This window comes from Silurus aristotelis (assembly GCF_946808225.1).
Source record: "Silurus aristotelis genome assembly, chromosome: 29".
NCBI classification, from domain to species: Eukaryota; Metazoa; Chordata; class Actinopteri; order Siluriformes; family Siluridae; genus Silurus; species Silurus aristotelis.
This window is the reverse complement of record NC_139602.1, coordinates 1,355,213-1,375,212: the sequence shown is the minus strand read 5'-3', so window position 1 is coordinate 1,375,212 and position 20,000 is coordinate 1,355,213. Positions and strand designations below refer to the sequence as shown.

The 20,000-nt window shown below is 42.7% G+C and overlaps 2 protein-coding genes across 2 annotated transcripts in view; both read left to right on the top strand.

Annotated features, from left to right (window-relative positions):
- Nucleotides 1-20,000, top strand: part of ift172 (intraflagellar transport 172) — a 25,508-nt gene that overhangs the window by 1,775 nt on the left and 3,733 nt on the right. The window contains exons 3-43 of the mRNA XM_083535601.1: nucleotides 496-608; nucleotides 682-721; nucleotides 798-863; nucleotides 938-1,017; nucleotides 1,403-1,490; nucleotides 1,929-2,143; nucleotides 2,241-2,364; nucleotides 3,009-3,104; nucleotides 3,208-3,369; nucleotides 3,755-3,808; nucleotides 3,888-3,991; nucleotides 4,127-4,212; nucleotides 4,366-4,478; nucleotides 4,554-4,721; nucleotides 5,614-5,750; nucleotides 6,172-6,279; nucleotides 6,832-6,916; nucleotides 7,006-7,098; nucleotides 7,607-7,684; nucleotides 8,063-8,308; nucleotides 8,472-8,550; nucleotides 8,630-8,750; nucleotides 9,295-9,439; nucleotides 10,069-10,158; nucleotides 10,262-10,359; nucleotides 10,622-10,757; nucleotides 10,850-10,966; nucleotides 11,295-11,437; nucleotides 11,843-11,936; nucleotides 12,013-12,077; nucleotides 12,948-13,128; nucleotides 13,742-13,851; nucleotides 14,165-14,294; nucleotides 14,633-14,731; nucleotides 16,312-16,421; nucleotides 16,868-16,931; nucleotides 17,702-17,788; nucleotides 18,211-18,327; nucleotides 19,353-19,463; nucleotides 19,624-19,743; nucleotides 19,917-20,000. The exon at nucleotides 19,917-20,000 is cut by the window's right edge and continues 12 nt beyond it. Of these exons, the coding sequence (XP_083391727.1) occupies nucleotides 496-608; nucleotides 682-721; nucleotides 798-863; nucleotides 938-1,017; nucleotides 1,403-1,490; nucleotides 1,929-2,143; nucleotides 2,241-2,364; nucleotides 3,009-3,104; nucleotides 3,208-3,369; nucleotides 3,755-3,808; nucleotides 3,888-3,991; nucleotides 4,127-4,212; nucleotides 4,366-4,478; nucleotides 4,554-4,721; nucleotides 5,614-5,750; nucleotides 6,172-6,279; nucleotides 6,832-6,916; nucleotides 7,006-7,098; nucleotides 7,607-7,684; nucleotides 8,063-8,308; nucleotides 8,472-8,550; nucleotides 8,630-8,750; nucleotides 9,295-9,439; nucleotides 10,069-10,158; nucleotides 10,262-10,359; nucleotides 10,622-10,757; nucleotides 10,850-10,966; nucleotides 11,295-11,437; nucleotides 11,843-11,936; nucleotides 12,013-12,077; nucleotides 12,948-13,128; nucleotides 13,742-13,851; nucleotides 14,165-14,294; nucleotides 14,633-14,731; nucleotides 16,312-16,421; nucleotides 16,868-16,931; nucleotides 17,702-17,788; nucleotides 18,211-18,327; nucleotides 19,353-19,463; nucleotides 19,624-19,743; nucleotides 19,917-20,000 (4,557 nt within the window). The remainder of the gene's footprint in view (nucleotides 1-495; nucleotides 609-681; nucleotides 722-797; nucleotides 864-937; nucleotides 1,018-1,402; nucleotides 1,491-1,928; nucleotides 2,144-2,240; nucleotides 2,365-3,008; nucleotides 3,105-3,207; nucleotides 3,370-3,754; nucleotides 3,809-3,887; nucleotides 3,992-4,126; nucleotides 4,213-4,365; nucleotides 4,479-4,553; nucleotides 4,722-5,613; nucleotides 5,751-6,171; nucleotides 6,280-6,831; nucleotides 6,917-7,005; nucleotides 7,099-7,606; nucleotides 7,685-8,062; nucleotides 8,309-8,471; nucleotides 8,551-8,629; nucleotides 8,751-9,294; nucleotides 9,440-10,068; nucleotides 10,159-10,261; nucleotides 10,360-10,621; nucleotides 10,758-10,849; nucleotides 10,967-11,294; nucleotides 11,438-11,842; nucleotides 11,937-12,012; nucleotides 12,078-12,947; nucleotides 13,129-13,741; nucleotides 13,852-14,164; nucleotides 14,295-14,632; nucleotides 14,732-16,311; nucleotides 16,422-16,867; nucleotides 16,932-17,701; nucleotides 17,789-18,210; nucleotides 18,328-19,352; nucleotides 19,464-19,623; nucleotides 19,744-19,916) is intronic.
- On the top strand, nucleotides 15,100-15,635 carry LOC310722475 (uncharacterized protein; the record flags this gene model as incomplete). The annotated part of the gene is made up of 2 exons (XM_083534919.1): nucleotides 15,100-15,288; nucleotides 15,420-15,635. 2 exons carry the CDS (start codon nucleotides 15,100-15,102, stop codon nucleotides 15,537-15,539), a joined length of 309 nt encoding a protein of 102 aa, XP_083391045.1. The 3' UTR covers nucleotides 15,540-15,635.

Sequence of the window (20,000 nt, the reverse complement as noted above, 5' to 3'; positions counted from 1 at the left end):
ATTCCACTCAGTCCCATTGATTCTTCATGCTCATGAGCTGCTTACATTCTCTAGTATAGCCTCTACATTGCTGCTCTCGGAATCTTGTTTAAACGGTGGATTGCGAGACGTTCACTCCTTCAATGTGGAAGGTGTTGGCCATGTTACTGAAGAACTTCCGAAACCATTCAGCAACTCGTGCATAATGATCATCGGTGAACAATCCACACGATCTCACTCATCCTACTCGGCTCTGCCCTCGCTTCGCAGAAGGTGCGTCAAAAGGGAAGACTTCAGAACACGTACAGAGCTTTTCTCGAAACCTTTTGACTCCACCTTGTATCGTCTCGGATCCATTTTTACATCCCCAAACCCAAATGTCTTTATCATATACCTGAAAAGGAAAGAACCAGCCTCGTCGTTCCAATACCGCGTACGTGCGTGCTCTCGTTTTTCACGTGCGGTATGACATTTCAGGACCACGCAATTAAAACGCGTATCTTTTTTTCATTTTAGTACGGCAAGAAAAACTACATGGTGAAAGCCATGGCATTTTCTCCAGACTCCACTAAAATCGCGATGGCTCAGACGGACAACATCGTGTACGTGTACAAAATCGGAGCGGAATGGTAAGCAGGTGTGCGAATCCACTGAATCAATTCAATCGATGACTTTAAATAAATCTGTTTTTCTGTGCGACAGGGGAGACAAAAAAGTGATCTGCAACAAATTCGTTCAGACGGTAAGCCGTTTGTGGTATTTATCGTTGGGCGCGTTCGCGTATCATCAGCCATTGTAACTGAACGTCTGCTTTACAGAGCGCTGTGACGTGCCTGCTTTGGCCTGCGGAAAATTCCATCGTTTTTGGCCTAGCCGAGGGGAAAGTAAGTAGCTGTGTGCATCGTGGGTTTGTTCTCTATGAGTTGAATAATCCCTTTTTTTTTTTCCGATAACACAGATCCGAGTGGCCAACACGAAAACCAACAAATCGTCCAGCATCTACGGAACAGACTCCTACGTTGTTTCGTTAACCTCAAAGTAAGAGTTTGTTTCATTTAGTCTTCATTCGCTCTTATAATAAGCTCCAATATTCTGGGAAGATTTGTTGAATGGAAATTTGTGATATATCATTCAACCACAAGGGGGCGCTAGGAACCTCAGGTACTGATGTAGGTTAGGAAGTGAGGAGGCCTCGTTCCGATTGTTCCCAAAGGTGGTCAATAGGGTCAGAACTCTATAGCAGGCCACTCAAAATCTTCCACACACATGGAAAGCAGATCTTCATGAAGATGACATTGTGAATCCTGGAACAGGTTTGGGTCTCCTAGTGCACTGCAGTAAAGGGAAGATTTTAAAGATCTGAAAAAAATCAAGCGTCCCGATACCTTTGTCAACACAGCATGGTTTATGTTCTATCTTTCAGCGTTTCAGAGAAAGGAATCCTCTCGGGACACGCCGACGGGACCGTCGTACGCTATTTCTTAGACGACGAAGGCTCCGGGGATTCACAGGTATCGTAAACGCAGACTCAAAGACCGGACGCATCGTTTTACTCACAAACAACCATTTACACAGGGTTCCTACGCATTTTTGGAAATTTGATTTTGAATTTGGTCTGGATTCGTTTTGGGGGCGGAGACACTGAGTTTTTCACTGAAAATGTCATCTCAGTGTGGGGCGGAAGGTCCAAACGAAGAGAAAAATATGCGTATTCAAATAAAAACGTATCAGTCTGGACATGGCCTAAAGGTGTTTTTGTTTTGGACTTTAGTTCTGTTTTGTAGGATTTACAATATCGCAGTTTTATTAAAACGCTGTGCATCAAACATGGTTTGGCGTCTTATAATATGGTCTTAAAAATCCTCAGGGAAATCTGCATATTTGAGTCTAGAAGTTTGAAATGAAAAATGTCTAGAAACCCTGTTTACACGTAACAAAATGGCCTTCAGGGGAAATTGCTGACTCACCCCTGCCCACCGTACGCTCTGGCTTGGGGAAGCCACAGCATCATCGTTGCTGGGTGCGATAAGAAGATCGTAGCCTACGGGAAGGAAGGACAAGTCCTGCAGACGTTCGACTACAGCCGCGATCACTCCGAAAAGGAGTTCACCGTCGCAGCAGCTAACCCCAGTGGACAATCGGTGGTTTTGGGGAGTTACGACAGGTAAGGCACCCCAAAATACCTCTGAGATTTGGAATCGTATCAGCAGTTTGAATGTGTATGGCTTCTTCGAGACGAATCAACATTTGTTTTCATCCAGGTTGAGGGTTTTAAACTGGAACACGCGAAGAGGTGCTTGGGAGGAAGCTGCCCCTAAGGAAATTCCTAACCTCTACACCGTCACGGCTCTGGCCTGGAAGAAAGACGGCTCAAGGCTCTGCGTGGTGCGTCTAGCTTTTTTGTTATTAACGCATTTTATTTCTATTCAGAACTGCTAGCATCCACTAGCAAAGTGTTTCCATGTTTACCTTCAATATCGTTTTTCTAGAGCAAATGTTAGCCATTTGATAAATTTGCCCCTTTAAGTTTATCCCTAATGACTGAACCAGAGGTGAGGGTGGTGAGGGAAAAACTCCCTGAGACTTCAGGAGGTAACTTCACTGATGTACACTTGAGTGCAGAGCCGTTCATGGTGATTGTAGTGCTAGACCATTGTAGCAGAACTGTTCGCATTCTTGAGTGGAACCCCCTACAGTACCTCCAGGCTGTTCAGGTGGAGCCTTTCACAGCAAGTGGTTTCCAATCGATCGGGGAATCATCATCAGACTTCATCAAGGAATTAGGGAATCAGGGAAACTTAATCAGGGAATCAGAATGGGTCAGGCAGGTCCGGGAAGCAAAAGGGGGACAGAAGCAATTATCAATTTTAACAGTTTAGGGCCGAGTTCCAAAGTGACAAGGGGGAGTTATATTTGTAGAATAGCCGATCCTCATTTCCTGCAGGACTTCTCCAGGTCCTAGATTAAGCATTGAGAAAGCTCCAAAGACAAAACAAGAGGATGTTTATGGCTTGATGTTTGACCATTAGGGTACACTGTGTGGAGGAGTTGAGCAGTTCGATTGCTGCCTTCGCAGGAGCATCTACAAGAACAAATTCGAGATGACTTACGTCGGCTTGAGCCAGGTAGGGTTTTTTTTATAGTTTTAATTGTTATTCATTTAGCATTTTAAAGTATTAGCTTCATTCTGAAATTGGTTGCCAGATAACTAAATCCCTCTTGATGCAGGTGATTGTAAAGAACCTTCCCACAGGCACACGGGTGGTGCTCAAGTCTCATTACGGCTACGAATTCGAGGAGGTGAAAATCATGGGGCGGGATCGCTACTTGGTGGCCCACACCTCTGATACCCTCCTTCTGGGTGATCTGGTGTCCAATAAACTGAGCGAGGTAGGAGAATATCGCTACAGTTTTTCGCAATACAAATGGACTGGCGGAAAACGTATCGTCAATTACAGCTCACATAGAGCGGCGTTATATTCGGAAACGCAGACTAATATTTAATTAAGGATTAAAGATTGGGGTTAACTCCTGGGGCCGTTTTTCTTTCTATTTCTCATTTGAATAGTTTCTGCTCCAGTTCTTCAAATGCGCCCGACCTGTTTCTTATCATATATGTTTTTCATTTTCGTTTATTTACACTGACCATAGTATAATCTGTCAGTTTTTCCACCTCAAACCCCAGACGTCTTCACCTCAAAATTTATTTCTGCCATTCCCCAATATTTTGGATAAGCGTATTTTGAAAGCTAATGAAATGTTTGTCTGATTGCAGGTGGCGTGGCAGGGGTCCGGCGGGAACGAGAAGTTCTTCTTCGAAAATGAATCCGTACATTTATTAGTACCTATAATAACTTTTTCATGTGTTTGAGTCGTATAAAAAGACTAAAGGTTTTGTTTTGGAGCAGGTGTGTATGGTGTTCAACGCAGGAGAGCTGACCTTGGTGGAGTACGGCAAGAACGAAATCTTAGGATCGGTCCGCACCGAATTTATGAACCCTCATCTAATCAGGTGAAGCGACTGACTATGGTGTAAAATGGGAAAACGTATCAGACACTCTGTGGTTTAATCTGGAGTGACTGAGGGTTTTCACCACTTCCAAAAAAAATGGTTATCCATGATGGCATTCTGTTCATGTGTGTGTAGTGTCCGTCTGAACGAGAGAAGGCAAAGAGGAGTGGATGATAACAAGAAGTTAGCCTACCTAATCGACATCAAAACCATCGCCGTAGGTGAGACACCTGCAATCAGACACTGATTTTTTTCTGTTCGAGGAGGAACCACATGGTCCATGCGCAGAACACCTCCAACAGCTCCATCTAAAATCAGTTCTAATTCACACTACTTCAGGAATTTAAATGAATGAACGTTCCCTGTTTGTTTAGTGGACCTGGCTCTCGGTTACAACCTCGGGACCGTCAGTCACGACTTGAAGATCGACTGGCTGGAACTGAACGAGACGGGGCGCAAGCTGCTCTTCCGCGACAAGAAGTTACGGGTACGAGTTAAGGGTTTTAACTCTCCAAGAGCCTCGTGTAAACCACTTACCTCTTACCTACCTTCTCTGTTACAGCTGAACCTGTTCGACATTGAGAGCGGCGTGAAAACCACAGTGCTGAGCTTCTGCTCCTACGTGCAGTGGGTTCCAGGCAGCGACGTGGTGGTGGCTCAGAACCGCAGCAACCTGTGCGTGTGGTACAACATTGACAGTCCAGAAAAAGTTACCATGCTCCCATTAAAAGTGAGTCTCTTTCATATCGAGTGGAAAATGTGTTTGGTTTTGGAAATGGCCTTATAACCCCTTTCCTAGTTTGCTGGCCAGCAGCAAGTGCTTCTCTAAGATCATTTCTGGTGTCTTTCCTCCTCGGCATGATCCTTCATTGCTCCAGACTTGCAAACTGAATAAAACTTGATTAGAGCTAAAGGTGTTCATACTTATAGCTGATACCAGAAGCTTTCTAGCTGCGAATGAGAAGGTAGATCTTTCTTGTGCTGTCTTTGCTTTTTAGAGATCTTTATTGACCTAAGTTGGTGTTTGTTCAAGCTAAAAATGTGGTGATGAAGTAGCAAAGATGACCCTTTATAACTCTGGTTCCTCTCAGGGTTTCTTCCTCATGCCATCTCAAGGAGTTTTTCCTTCCCTCTGTCACCACTGGATGAACTTATAGAACACCCTCTTTGAATTTTGTTTATTTTTCCACATCTTCCTCATTGTAGAATCATGAGGTTTGGAAATGGCCTTATAACCCCTTCCCAGTTTGCTGGTCAGCAACAACTTCTCTGATGATGTCTTCTGATGTCTTTCCTCCATGGCATGACCCCTGAATGCTCCAGAAAGCTTCAGACTTGAACTTGATGATCAATTACTCAAGGGCATTTGATTAGCAGTAGCACTTACTTAGGCTCTTAATTCCTCTGGAAGCAAGTAGGGATGTAGTTTTTCCACACACGGCTTTTCATTTTTGGTTTCTGACACATTAAACCGTAGAACTTCCACACGACTGGAAGTGTTGAAGTTCTGCGTCACTTTGTGTAGGATCCGGTTGCTAAGGCTCTACTCCAGGTTTAAAGAAGATTAAAGGAAACACTTGAAATGTGAATTTATTTTGTTGTTTTTTTGGGGGGTTTTGCAGGGAGATATTGTGGATTTGGAACGGGCGAACGGCAGGACCGAGGTGATCGCGTCGGAAGGCGTGAACACGGTCGCCTATACGCTGGACGAAGGACTGATCGAGTTCGGAACAGCCATTGACGACGGAGATTTTTACAGGTGCGTTGACCCGAATCATTTTCCACATTACGGCAAATCGCGTAATCGACTTCTTATTTTATAACATAAACAAAAATCACATTCGGACACAAAATTTGTTTACTGTATTATAGTAAAAAGTTTTTGCACTATTAATAAAATGATATTAAGTCAAACAAAACAGATTGTGCACTCGAACCTGATTGGTTGATTGCTGATTGTTTGACCAGTTACGGTTTTTATACGCTTATGAATAAAAGGTGCGATATTTGACTTATTTGACTTGGTAAAGTACAGATACACGGAAACTTCCATTGGTAAAGTTTTTTTTACTAACGTTTTTTTCGAAGTTAAATTGTGTCTTGCGTAGTAAAATGTTAGCGTTTATTTATTTATTTTATTTTATTTTTGATTAAATTTTTTTCTCCCCACGTGGCCTCAGAGCCACAGCGTTCTTAGAGACCCTGGAAATGTGTGCCGAGACCGAAGCCATGTGGAAGACGCTGAGCAAACTGTCTCTGGAGGCACAGGAACTGCACATCGCACAGAGGTGAGGAACATCTCAATATCTCGACCTGCATGACCTCCATGATACTCCTGTTTACTCATTAGGACTTTTTCGAGCTCCGTTTCATTTCTGTTCCAGAACTGTATTTCTGTAAGTACCCGTATCTGAAACGGTCCTTTATAAAGTATGTAGATCTTTACCTGGGGCTGAAAAAGCCTTCCAGAAGGTGAGAAGGAAGAACCGTTCGAAACGCATGCTAACTATCAATCCCCATATAAATACTTTTTCCTCCTGTACTCCGCTCCTTCGCTGGAAGGTCATGGGTTTAAATCCCAGTGCCAGGTTCAATCTAAGCTCTCACTGTTGGGTCCTTGAGCAAGGCCCCTAACCCTCGCCTGCTCATTCATGAGATAAGCTTTGGCTTCTTCTAAAAACAGCGACTATAAATAGATCCGAAGGTTGTGAGTTCAAATCCCAGCCATACCAAGCTGCCATTCCTGGGGCCCCCCGAGCAAGGCCCTTAACCCCATCACTGCTCAGTTGCATGAGTAATAATACTTGTAATAATAATAATCATCTTTTATTACTCTTTAGGTGCTTTGCAGCTCTGGGCAACGTGTCCAAGGCGCGCTTTCTGAACAAGACCAACCAAACCATCGATTCCATCGCAAAGGAATACGTACGTATATTTCTGAGCGCCAAAAAAAGGTAGGATTGTTAGTATTATTATTTGCACCACGCGAGTGACCCGTGTTTCCGGCGTTTCAGGGCGGAGACGGGAGAGAACACTATCAAGTCAAAGCGCGATTAGCGATGCTCAATAAGAACTACAAACTCTCCGAGATGTTCTACCTGGAACAGGTGATTTAGGTCCCATTATTATTATTATTATTGTAGGTCCCCTGGTGGTCTAGTGGTTAAGATGCAGCGCTCTCACCGCTGCGACCCGGGTTCGATTCCCGGTCAGGGAACCATCCCCAGCCACTCTTAGTGCCGGTCCCAAGCCCGGATAAATTGGGGAGGGTTGCGTTAGGAAGGGCATCCAGCGTAAAACATGTGCCAAATCAAACGTGCGGAGGATCCGCTGTGGCGACCCCTAACGGGAGAAGCCGAAAAGAAAGTTTTTATTATTATTATTATTATTATTATGACTATTATTATTATTATTGTTATTATTATTATTATAACATTATTATTATTATTATTAATAAACCCTTTCATGCTTTGTTTAAAAATACAAATAAATGTAAAAAAAAAAAAAAGAAAAATCGTAATTTATTATTCTTTTTTTTACATTTCTTTTTCAATTTCAAACAAAAAAAAAAAAAAATGAAAAAATGAAAAAAATGATCTTGTGATCTTTTCGCAGAACGCAGTCAACGAGGCGATGGACATGTACCAAGAGCTTCAAATGTGGGACGAATGTATTGCCGTAGCAGAAGCGAAGGTAAGCAAAGGATTCTGGGTAGAACGATGGCGATTAGATGCTTCCTGCATTGGCGCACTTCTATTGGACATTTTGTCCTTTAGATGGATATATTTTGAATGTGACAACTATATATTATCATACGGGCATCAAATTTTCCCTTCACTTGAACTACGAAACCAAAACCTGCTCCATCCAGCTGCATGAAGATCTGTTTTCCATTGGTTGGATCCATGTGTCTGAACAAAATCTCAAATTCTAGTGGAAACATCTTCCCTTCTTCTAACGGACCTCATAATAAGAGTGAATGTGGAGCCTCAATGTGGATTGAGATGCTCAAAAATCAAGCAAACTTTCGGCCATGTTCCTTCTATGTCTGGGTTTTTTTTTTTTTTTCAGGGTCATCCAGAGGTCGCCGAATTGCGTCGCAGATACTCCGCCTGGCTGATCGAGACCAAGCAGAACGAGAAAGCCGGCGAAATGAAGGAGCGCGAAGGAGACTACGTCGGGGCGGTGAACTTTTACCTGAAGGCGGGGCTTCCGGCCAAAGCCGCCTGGTTGGCTATGAACAGGGACGAGCTCCTGTCCAGCAGCGTCGTCTCCCGCATCACCTCGGCTCTCATCAAAGAGGAGTTCTACGAGAGGGTGAGTCCGTTTAACAATGAAGTACATCTTTACAGACTCTCGGACAGTTCGTTCCTCCGAACGCTTTGGCGATATTTCTTGTTCATCCCAGAGCAGTTTGATAGGATTTAGGTGCGGCGACTGGGGATTTTAATTTATTTTTTTATTATTTTATTACTTCCAGGCAGGTGACCTGTTCCAGAGGACCAATAATCACCAGCGAGCCCTGGATTGTTACCGCAAAGGCAATGCCTTCAAAAAGGGTGAGCGCACGCAGACACGTTCTCAGATTCATACAGTATAACGATATTCTCATATTAAAGGTACCATCCGTTCCTGCAGCTGTGGAGCTAGCACGTGCAGCCTTTCCATCCGAAGTAGTGAAGCTCGAGGAGGCCTGGGGCGATTATCTGGTCCAGCAGAAGCGCATGGACGCCGCAGTGAATCATTACATCGAGGCCGGGTAAGAGCACTTCTCCAGCGATGAGAGCTGAGAGCCTTCAGGTCTTTTTGAGGTTTTTAGAGACGGAAATTTTCTCCACATTGACAAATGACAGATCAGTTGATGCAGAAGATTTTTTGATGATGAACGGACATTCCGTGTCACCCAGACGAACATGGGGGTTTCGATTTGACTCTGGTTCCTCGCAAGGTTCCTTCCTGGAGTCCCTCACCTTTGTCACCTCGCTAAAACAGATCCAGAGATTTCTCGATCGTTAGCTCTTCTCTTCCGTTTACGCTATGAGGCAAAAGTTTGTGGACGTTTCCCAAAAGACGTTCCACTAGATTTTGTGGAGATTTCATTCATCCACAAGGGGGCGATAGTGATGTCGGGTAGTGATGTAGGTGAGGAAGTGAGGAGCTCTGGGGTTTCATTAACATCCAACCCATGGAAAGCAGATCATCATGGAGCTGGCTTTGTGCACTTTATAAAGCACACGGTTGGTTTGGACTTTTGATGACCAACAAGTCTTACGGATTATAAACCTTTTTTTTTTCTGATGAAGGTGCGGATCCAAAGCTGTAGAAGCAGCGATCGGGGCGCGGCAGTGGAAGAAAGCGCTGCACATCGTGGAGTTGCAGGAGGACAAATCTTCAACCAAGTACTACTTCAAGATCGCTCAGCATTTCTCTTCGTTACAGGAATATGAGGTAAGAGAAGCACAGATGGAGTATAGAAGAAAAGGCATGTGCCATCTTCTTTCCTTTTAATGGATAAGACACTTGTGATGGCTGTGAAAAAGTAAGTACACTCGGTTGTCAGTCATCAAGGTCTAAATACTAATCGTGCGGTTTTTAACAACGCAACTGATTCCAGTGTTTTTAGGGTATTTGAAGGTAACTTGATGTTTAGAAACTAGAAAAAGTCATTAGGAGAGTATTGAGCTTTCAATAAATGGACTGAAAATCTAAAACTAGACTTTTCCTGAATCATAAAAGGTTTGTGAGGTCATTATTTTAAGACCTATAAGTAATAACTTCCCTGGAAACATATTTACTTCAGAAAAATGAGGGGGGAAAAAGTGAGTAACCCCCTACTGTAGCTCGCCTGTAATTACTAAATAATAATAAAACTTTTGATCACTTTGTAGTTCTGGAGCACTCGAGTATGTTCTGATATCATGCCAAGGAGAAAAGATATCAACCATGACCTCAGAGAAGGAACTGTTTCTGTTTATGAAGCTAACAGGGGTTATAAGGCCATTTCCAAAAAAACCAAAGCAAGAATATCTCCAGCTACGCCTACAGGTGTACGGATTCAGTTTCCGTCATGTTTGCAGGTAGCAGAGCGCCTGTTTGTGAAAGGAGGACATATTAAAGATGCCATCGACATGTACGCTGAAGCAGGGAGATGGGAGCAAGCCCACAAGGCAAGAGACCTGAGTATCTTCTGAATATATCATTACATTATTGTGTATAAAACCTGAAGTTGTTTTTTTTTTTTAAACCCCTTTTTGGAAAAAAATAATCTAGCTTGCTGTGAAGTGCATGACCCAAGACGAGGTGTCTGCTCTTTACATCAATCGTGCTCTCGAGCTAGAGAAGGACGAGAAGTACAAAGAAGCTGAAAGGTATATGCACCATGATACTATACACATATATATAGACCTTCTCACTTCATCTGCATCAGTTCCTGACTTTATTAACCCTCTTGTGGATGAATGAAATCTCAGAAATCTCCACAAACATCTTCAAAGTGGAGCGGAGTGTGAGTAAATGTGGAATGGGATGGTGAGAGAGGAGCAGATAGTAAACGTCTGGTCAGGTGTCTACAAACTGTATACCATGTATTGTATATACAAACCTCTCGTATTCTTCCGTTTCTTCTCCCAGACTCTTCTGCACCGTCGGCGAGCCCGACATGGCGATCACTATGTTCAAGAAGAAGAAGCTCTACGACGACATGATCCGTCTGGTAGCCAAACACCACAAAGATCTGCTTCAGGAGACGCATCTTCACTTGGCCAAAGTAAGGTGGTCTGGGGCGGTTTTTTTTTTACTTTTCAGTTTGACGTTATTTTTGTTATAATTGATGATGGTCACGATGCTTTTTTTTTTAAGGAGCTGGAAGTCGAGGGACGATTCTCAGAGGCTGAGCATCACTACATTCAGGGCAAGGACTGGAAATCGGCGGTCAACATGTATGGGACAAATGAGATGTGGGAGGAAGCGTATAGGGTACGCGCATCTACAGCAGGACACTCCAGATGCATTCAAACTAAAACAAAAAAATAACACTTAAAATAAATAAAAAAACAATTCCATCCAAAAAACGTGAAAAAATGACACAATAAACAGCATGTGGCATCGTTGATTCGCCTCTAGAGGCCGCTCTTGTACTGTATAACGCAACCTGGAAAAACTATCGGTATGGATTTTTGCCAGTAATTCCAGCAATCAACTATAGAATAATTAATTTCACACACATGGAAAGCAGATCTTCATGGCGCTGGCTTTGTGTACAGGGATATTATTAAGGGACTACATATTATCGTGTATTCTGCAGGTTTCTAAAAGCCACGGGGCGGCCAGCGCCCACAAGCAAGTGGTCTACCTGTGGGCCAAGAGTCTGGGAGGAGAGACCGCCGTGAAACTTCTCAACAAGTTTGGCCTGCTGGGGGACGCAATTGAGTTTGCAGCTGAAAATCGGTACGGAAATGTATACAAGCTATAAATCACTTCTAGTTTCTGGGAAGATGTTCCACTAGATTCTGTTGAGATTTGTAACATTTTATTCAGCCACAAGGGGGCATCAGAAAGACAGGTATTGATGTAGGTGAGGAGGCCTGGGGTGGACTTTTCATCCCAAAGGTATTGGAGCAGAATAGGAGGCCACTCAAGATCTTTCACACACATCCAACCCATGTAAAGCAGATGTTCATGAAGCTGGCTTTGTGCATTTTGTGTGATGCAGGAACAGGTTTGGGTCTCCTTGATCGCAAGAAGGGAAAATTTCATGCTACAGCATCCAAAGACGTCCGACACAATTGGTACCATTTACAGTTATTTTTCACCATGTTTTACGCTTCTGAAATCGTAAATTTCTCCACGCAGATCGTTCGAGTTCGCCTTCGAGCTGGCCCGACTCTCCATGAAGCAGAAGATCCCAGAAATCCATCTGAAGAACGCCATGTTTCTGGAAGACGAGGTATCGTTTTCTTCACGCTCGCCATGATCACCATTAAATTAATCCGAAAAGTAACCGTGATGTTTTCCTTTTTTAGGGTAAATTTAGCGAAGCTGAGATCGAGTTCATCAAAGCAGGAAGGCCAAAAGAAGCTGTTTTGATGTAAGTGACCTTTCCAGCTATCGGTCTTTAAAAAGGTGTTTGTTTGCTCCGTTATGCTTTGGAATGATGTCATAGTGGATTTTATCCAATTTTAAAATGACAATTTGAGCAGTTTTTTTAAATAAATACTGAATAAAAAATACAAACCAACATTACACTCGATGTAAAATAGTACAAAGATATTAGAAAAATACAGTACTGAATCATGAAAATGTGCTAAATATTATAAAATAAATATTGATATATTAAACATTTCACTAAATATTGAGGAAAATCAAACACACATTCAAACTGAAACAAAACGTAACAGCACAAATAAAAAATAAAACCAGTGACATGCAAAATAAATGAAAAAAGACACTCCAAATAAACAGCACAAAGAAAATTAAGCATATGGTGTCAATAGTTCGCCTCTAGAGGCCACTTTTGTGCTGTATAACGCAACCCGGAAAAACTATCGGTACAGATTTTCGCCGATAGCTGAGCAAATCTGCAAAACCGCTCCCGTTTGAGTTGAGGATTTCAAAAAGAAATTGGAAAATTGGAGATGATATCCAACCCAACCAGAAAGCATTTAATAAAGCAGGAACTAAATTAACCCAAAAGCTCACAAGAAAACGTCTCGAACTGCTTGAATAGCCTTTATTTGTCACATATACATTAGAGCACAGTGAAATTTGTTCTTGGTTAGAGCGCAGGGTCAGCAATGATATGGCACCTTTGGAGCACAGAGGGTTAAGGGCCTTGCTCGAGGGCCCAAGAGTGGCAGCTTGGCGATACCGGGGCTTGAACCCCCGACCTTCCGATCAGTAACGCAGCACCTTAATCACTGAGCTCCCACTCCCCTGTGATAAATGTGGGTGTTTGCAGGTACCTTCATATACAGGACTGGACCGGAGCCCAGCGTGTGGCTGAAGCTCACGACCCGGACAGCATGGCCGACGTGCTGGTGGACCAGGCCAAGTGCTGCATTGAGCAAAAAGACTTCCAGAAAGCAGAAGCGTTCCTGCTCCGTGCACAGAGGCCCGAACTCGCCATTAAATATTACAGAGTAAATCTTTTCTTTTTTCTTTTTTTTTTTTTCCTTTCAATAATGTAATATATTTTTTACAAATGATTTGTCACGTTCTGTCACGTCCTGGAGGTGATGTTTTACCCAAACCAGATGTAACTTTGAAGTTGTTTATGAGCAAATGTGTGTTAATAGATTTCAGATTTCAGTCTTCATGAAATAAATCAAACCAAAAATACCACTAACGTGACCACTAACGTGACCACTAACGTGACCACTAACGTGCAATAAAAATATATGGAAAATTCCAATAATATTTTAATAATATTTTGTGCCTTAAGTATCAGATTTATGTGTATAATTAAATTTTTTATTATTATTATTATTATTATTATTATTATTTATAAGTCAATTGCAAGTAATTCACTCTATCATTGGCTTTGATTAAAAAAAATCATACATCCTGATTTAACGAACGTCTCGGCCAATTTCAGTCCTGTCATGTGATTTGAATCCAAGCAAAAACTTTTATGGTTGATATATTAAAAAAAAAAAAATTATAAAAAAAACTTAATAAATGAAAGCAAAGCACTTTTGTGATTATACATTTTTTTAATCTTTTTTTTTTTTTTCTCCCTGTTTTGGTTTCCAGGATGCCGAGATGTGGAGCGACGCCATGCGCATCTGTAAAGAGTACATCCCGAATAAGCTGAGCGTTCTCCAAGAAGAGTATGAAAAAGAGATCGCCAAAAATAGCAGCCGGTAATTAAAATAAATAAATAAATAAATACATTTCCGATGACTTGGTGTACTAATGAACGTTAAGCGTTCCAAATATTTCACCATGGCATCTTCAGCTTACAGCTTTGCTTAGAAAGATGGAAAAGGGGCTTTGATTGTCAGTTTAATAGATGAATGGTGAAGTTCTACACCCTCCTCATCCTCCTCGATGTTCTGCTTATAAAATAAAAGTCTTAAATTGATAAAAAAAAAAAAATTTCCATACATCGTATAGAGGACAGAGGGTTTATCAGTTGCAGATGCACATTCTGTGTGTGTGTGTGTGTGTGTGTAGAGGAGCAGAAGGGGTAATCGAGCAGGCTCGTGAGTGGGAGCAGACGGGTGAATATGCCCGGGCGGTGGACTGCTACCTGAAGGTGAACGATTTGTCCAACGCGCCTCTTCTCATAACGTGTTGGATCAAGGTGAGGTTCTTCTCCACACACATTTCACACGTAGCTCTTATTATAAGCTTTATTCTCCTGGGAAGATGTTCCACTAGATTCTGTAGGAGATCCACGTGCAAAGTCGGGTAGCTCCAACAGGTTCTCCTCCTCGAAGTGAAGGGAATCCATAGACTTCCTATACAGATGTTAACGTTTTAGTAGGAGGAGAAGTCAGGTGTCCCGATACTTTCAGCCACGTCGTCTTGGTTCATACGTGAACGTGAAATGCGGTGTTCGGGAACTTTTCCATCTCGCACACTTGTTTTCTGTCTTCTGGGATTTCATTCTCTACATTCTTTTTTTTTTGTGTCTTCCAGGCAGCGGAACTGGCCATCAAGTTTTTAACACGTGAGAAGGCCGTGGGTGTCGTTCAGGTCGTCGGGCCGCGGCTGGTGCAGCACAAAAAGTACAACGCGGTACGTGACAAAGCCGAATACTGTGTACTGATTCGCTGCAGTTTCAGTAGAAGCAGAAGGGTGTACGTTTAAATCTCAGCACGTTTCAGGCTCTTTTACCTTTTATACAGGAACTAAAGTATTTGGACACCTGACTTTTCCAGCCATATGTGATTCCTCCTGTAACTGTTCCCACAAAGTATGGATGCATGAGATTTTCCATTCACTTGAACGAGGAGAACCAAACCTGTTCCAGCCTTACACAAAGTGCACAAAGCCACCAAGATATGCTTTACGCTTTTAGTGGAGTGGAAGATCTTGAGTGGCCTGCTATAGAGCTCAAACCCTACTGAACGGATGAGAGATGAGGAGGATGAAGAGGATGAGATATGGATAAGAAGGATATAGATAATGAGATGAATAAGGAGGATGAGGTGGATGAGATTGATAAAGAGGATGAAGAGGGTGAGATGGATGAAGTGGATGAAGAGAATAAGCTGGATAAGGAAGATGAAGAGGAGGAGATGGATAAAGAGGATGATGATGAAAAGGATGAGATGGATAAAGAGGATGAAGAGGTTGAGATGGATTAAAAGGATGAAGAGGAAAGATGGATAACGAGGATGAAGAAGAGGATGAGATGGATGAGCAGGATGATGATCAAGAGGATGATGATGAAGAGGGTGAAGAGGATATGATGGATGAAGAGGATGAGATTGATGAAGAGGATGAGATTGATGAAGAGGATGAGAGGGATGAAGAGGATAAGATGGATAAAGAGGATGAAGAGGATGAGATGGATGAGGAGGATGATGATGAAGAGGATTAGATGGATGAAGAGGATAAAGAGGATGAGATGGATGAAGAGGATAAAGAGGATGAGATGGATGAAGAAGATGAAGAGGATGAGATGGATGAGGAGGATGATGATGAAGAGGATTAGATGGATGAAGAGGATAAAGAGGATGAGATGGATAAAGAGGATGAGATGGATGAAGAGGATGAGATGGATGAGAAGGATAAAGAGGATGAGATGGATGAAGAAGATGAAGAGGATGAGATGGATGAGGAGGATAAAGAGGATGAGATGGATGAAGAAGATGAAGAGGATGAGATGGATGAGGAGGATGAAGAGGATGATATTGATGAAGAGATAAAGAGGATGAGATGGATGAGGAGGATGAAGAGGATAGGGTGATGATGAAGAGGATGAGATGGATAACGAGGATGAAGAGGATGAGATGGATAAAGAGTAGGGCTGCAAAATTCCAAGAATATTCAAGACTGGAAACTTTCCATGGGAATTTATGGAAATGAATGGGAATAAACTGGGAATTTTACAGAATTGGAGGGAATCTAATAAAAGGGAGTTTGAATGTAGTTGCAGGATCATTTTGGATAAACTGAGGACACGCATCTTCCTGCTGTTTTATTGTGAATATCATATGAATTTATCAGATTTGTGATCTGTTTTTATTTACATTTTAACAAGTGTCCCAACTTTTTGGGAAATTGAGGTTTTCCAGAACAAAACCACTTTTTTCATTTGTCAAGTCTCCGAGCTAAAACATAAGCTTTGTTTTTTTTTTTTTTTCACCCAGGCTGCTGAACTCTACCTCAACCTGGACCTCATTAAAGAAGCTGTTGATGCTTTCATGGAGGCTGAGGAATGGAACAAAGCCAAGCGAATAGCCAAAGAGTTGGATGCGAGGTGAGACCCTGAGCACAAGCATTTCCACAATATCATTTTGCTTAACAATGTGGTACAGAACTAAAGCAAAAACAAATCCCAGAATTTTGCAACCTTATGAGAGAGGAACATTGAGAGGAACCTGATTCAGAAGGGAATGGCACCAGTGTCCATTTATCCCAGTTCTATTATTTTTTTATCAACTATTTACTGATGGACACTCAGTCCAAGCCCAGTCCAACCCCAGTAGTCCAAATCCATCCCTATGGAGGAACCATGTTCAGCTGCATCAAGTGGCCTCCAACCCTCATCCACTGGATGCCAAATGCCATAAATGTGAATAAAAATGTTGTGGTTAGAACGGTGTGGTGTTTCCTTAATCAGAAATCGACCCAGATTTCTGGAGTATTAGCTCTTTAATAACATAAAGGTTGAGATTTGTGATGTATTGTGATGTTCCTTAACAGGTTGGAAGGGTACGTTGACCAACGTTACAAAGACCACTTGAAAAACAAAGGCAAGGTCGACTTGGTGAGTTTGCGATTGTTCGAGCATGCCATATTTTTCCTGATATTGTAAGTTATTATTATTATTATTATTGGCTGACTTTCTTCTATATTATACACTATATGCACAAGAGGTTCGACCGATTCATCGTTTTCGCAGATTAATCGCATAGCATCGATAAATAACTGCTGAAACTATAAGCAAAAATCCATAGCGATAGTTTTTCCGGGTTCTGGGCCGCTGTGACGCTGGGACGAGAGTGGCCTCTAGAGGCGAATCACTGACACCACATGCTGTTTGTTTTTTCACACAAGACTGCATGCTGCACGGAGAGCGCTATGTTATATTTATTATTTATTCATTTTATTTCTTCGTTTCTTCATTATTTATTCATTAGATAATATTTATAATTATAATATTATATAGTTATATATTATTATATAATTATGATATATAATTATGATATATAATCATTTTTAAACATCCATCGGTTGACCTCTAACAGTTTGTGGACACCTGAACATCCTATTCAACATTTACTCATTCTTATAATGAGCTCCACTCTTCTGAGAAGATGTTCCACTAGATTTTGTGGAGATTTGTGATGTAGATCAAGAGCTGAACATGTGAGGAGGCCTGGGGTGGAGTTCCAATTCATCCCAAAGGTGTTTAATATGGTTTAGGCTCTACAGGAAGCCACACAAGATCTTCCACACACATTCAACCCATGGAAAGCAGATCTTTTGTGTATTTTCATACATTCTATTAATTTTAACCCCTCCTTCACCAAACAGCTGGTTGGAGTAGATGTCATGGCGGCGTTAGACATGTACGCCGAGAGAGACCAGTGGGAGAAGTGCATTGATATCGCATCCAAGCAGGTACCGTCCATCATCACGCCCCCGATCTCCAACGAGGTGGTGTCAAAAAGTTTTAAGATTAGCGCTCTTTACAAGGAAGCACTTTATTTATCTACGTTTACACATTATCACCTTCAAAATAGTCCCCTTGCACAGCAAGGACCTCATGGACCTTCTGCTATTCCCACCGGATCTTCGCAACGGTGTCAAAACATCAACCTTTGAGCTGGAAAGAGGGCGAAGTTGGCAGAATGTCGTTTCCGGCGAGAAACTGAGGAGAGCTCAGTGCTCCCTATGACTATGCGTGCAGCCTCTTGCTGCCCTCTGTTGGGGAGTCTCGAAACTTTTTGATGCCATCTCGTACGGCTTCTGGTTCATTCTTGGTAGAAATAAAAAGAAACGCTGTATCTGTGAATCTCCTGCTCTCTGTTTTCCATGAACAGAATTTCAAGATCCTGCATAAATACTGCGCTCTGTACGCCACGCATCTGATCAAAGAAGGTCAGGCTGAGAAAGTTCTTGAGCTGTACGTGCAGCACGGGATACCAGCCAGCCCAGAGGTATTCATCCTCTACCACTGATCTCTCCATCCTCTACCTCTGTTCTCTCTATCCTCTACCACTAGATCACTCATCCCTCCTTCCTCTACCACTGATCCCCCATTCCTCTACCACTAGATCACTCATCCCTCCATCCTCTACCTCTGATCTCTCCATCCTCTACCACTGATCCCCCAATCCTCTACCGCTACCTCTATCCTCTACCACTTCTCCACTGATCCCTTCATCCCCTACCCTATATCACTCATCCCTCCATTCTCTACCACTAGATCTCTTATCCCTCCATCCTCTACCACTAGCTCACTCATCCCTCCATCCTCTACCACTGATCCCTCCATCCTCTACCACTAGATCACTCATCCCTCCATCCTCTACCATTGATCCCCCAATCCTCTACCGCTACCTCTATCCTCTACTACTTCTCCACTCATCCCTCCATCCTCTACCACTGATACCTCTATCCTCTACCACTTCTCCACTGATTCCCCAATCCTCTACCACTAGATCACTGATCCCTTTATCCTTTACCACTGATCTCTCCATCCTCTACCACTGATCCCCCAATCCTCTACCGCTACCTCTATCCTCTACCACTTCTCCACTGATCCCTTCATCCCCTACCCTATATCACTCATCCCTCCATTCTCTACCACTAGATCTCTTATCCCTCCATCCTCTACCACTAGCTCACTCATCCCTCCATCCTCTACCACTGATCCCTCCATCCTCTACCACTAGATCACTCATCCCTCCATCCTCTACCATTGATCTCTCCATCCTCTACCACTGATCCCCCAATCCTCTACCGCTACCTCTATCCTCTACTACTTCTCCACTCATCCCTCCATCCTCTACCACTGATACCTCTATCCTCTACCACTTCTCCACTGATTCCCCAATCCTCTACCACTAGATCACTGATCCCTTTATCCTTTACCACTGATCTCTCCATCCTCTACCACTGATCCCCCAATTCTCTACCACTGTTCCTCTGCTCCCTCTATTACTCTTATATTTCTCTACAGAACTTCAACATCTACAAGCGCATGTTCATGGAGCTGATGAATCTCCAGGACAGGGATGTCACAGAGGCGTATCGGATGTGGGCCAACCTGAGGGATGTTTTACACTTGCTGGTGAGCATTGGCCAACAAGATGGAGTGGACATTTCCACTGCTATTTCCACTCTAAATGTGTATCGCCTCCTCAACATCCAGATGTTTCCCTGAATTGAAAATTTCGATGATGTTAGGTTGCACTTCATGTCTTGAAATAATATTTTTTTTCTCTGAGCAGTGTGAGAACCTGACCAAATCTTCAGAAGCCAACTCTCCAGCCCATCAAATCTTCGAGCAGATGCTCATGGTTGCTCACTGTTACGCAACTCGCTCAGCAGCCAAAGGCATCGACCAGCTGGTGCGTCGTTTTCCGACTCGCTCGCAGAGATAAAACTGATGGAGTTTTAACTCCTGGTGCTGTTTTTCCTTTTAGAAATGAAATAATAATATGGAATTTGGGGTTATATTGTAACTAAGTGCTGTTTCAGGATCCTGGGTATAGGATTTATGCTCCTGTGTTTCTTTTCTCAGAGCACTTTGGCAGCCAAATTATCCATTTCTCTGCTCAGACACACAGAGATCATTCCAGCAGATAAAGCCTTTTACGAGGCGGGA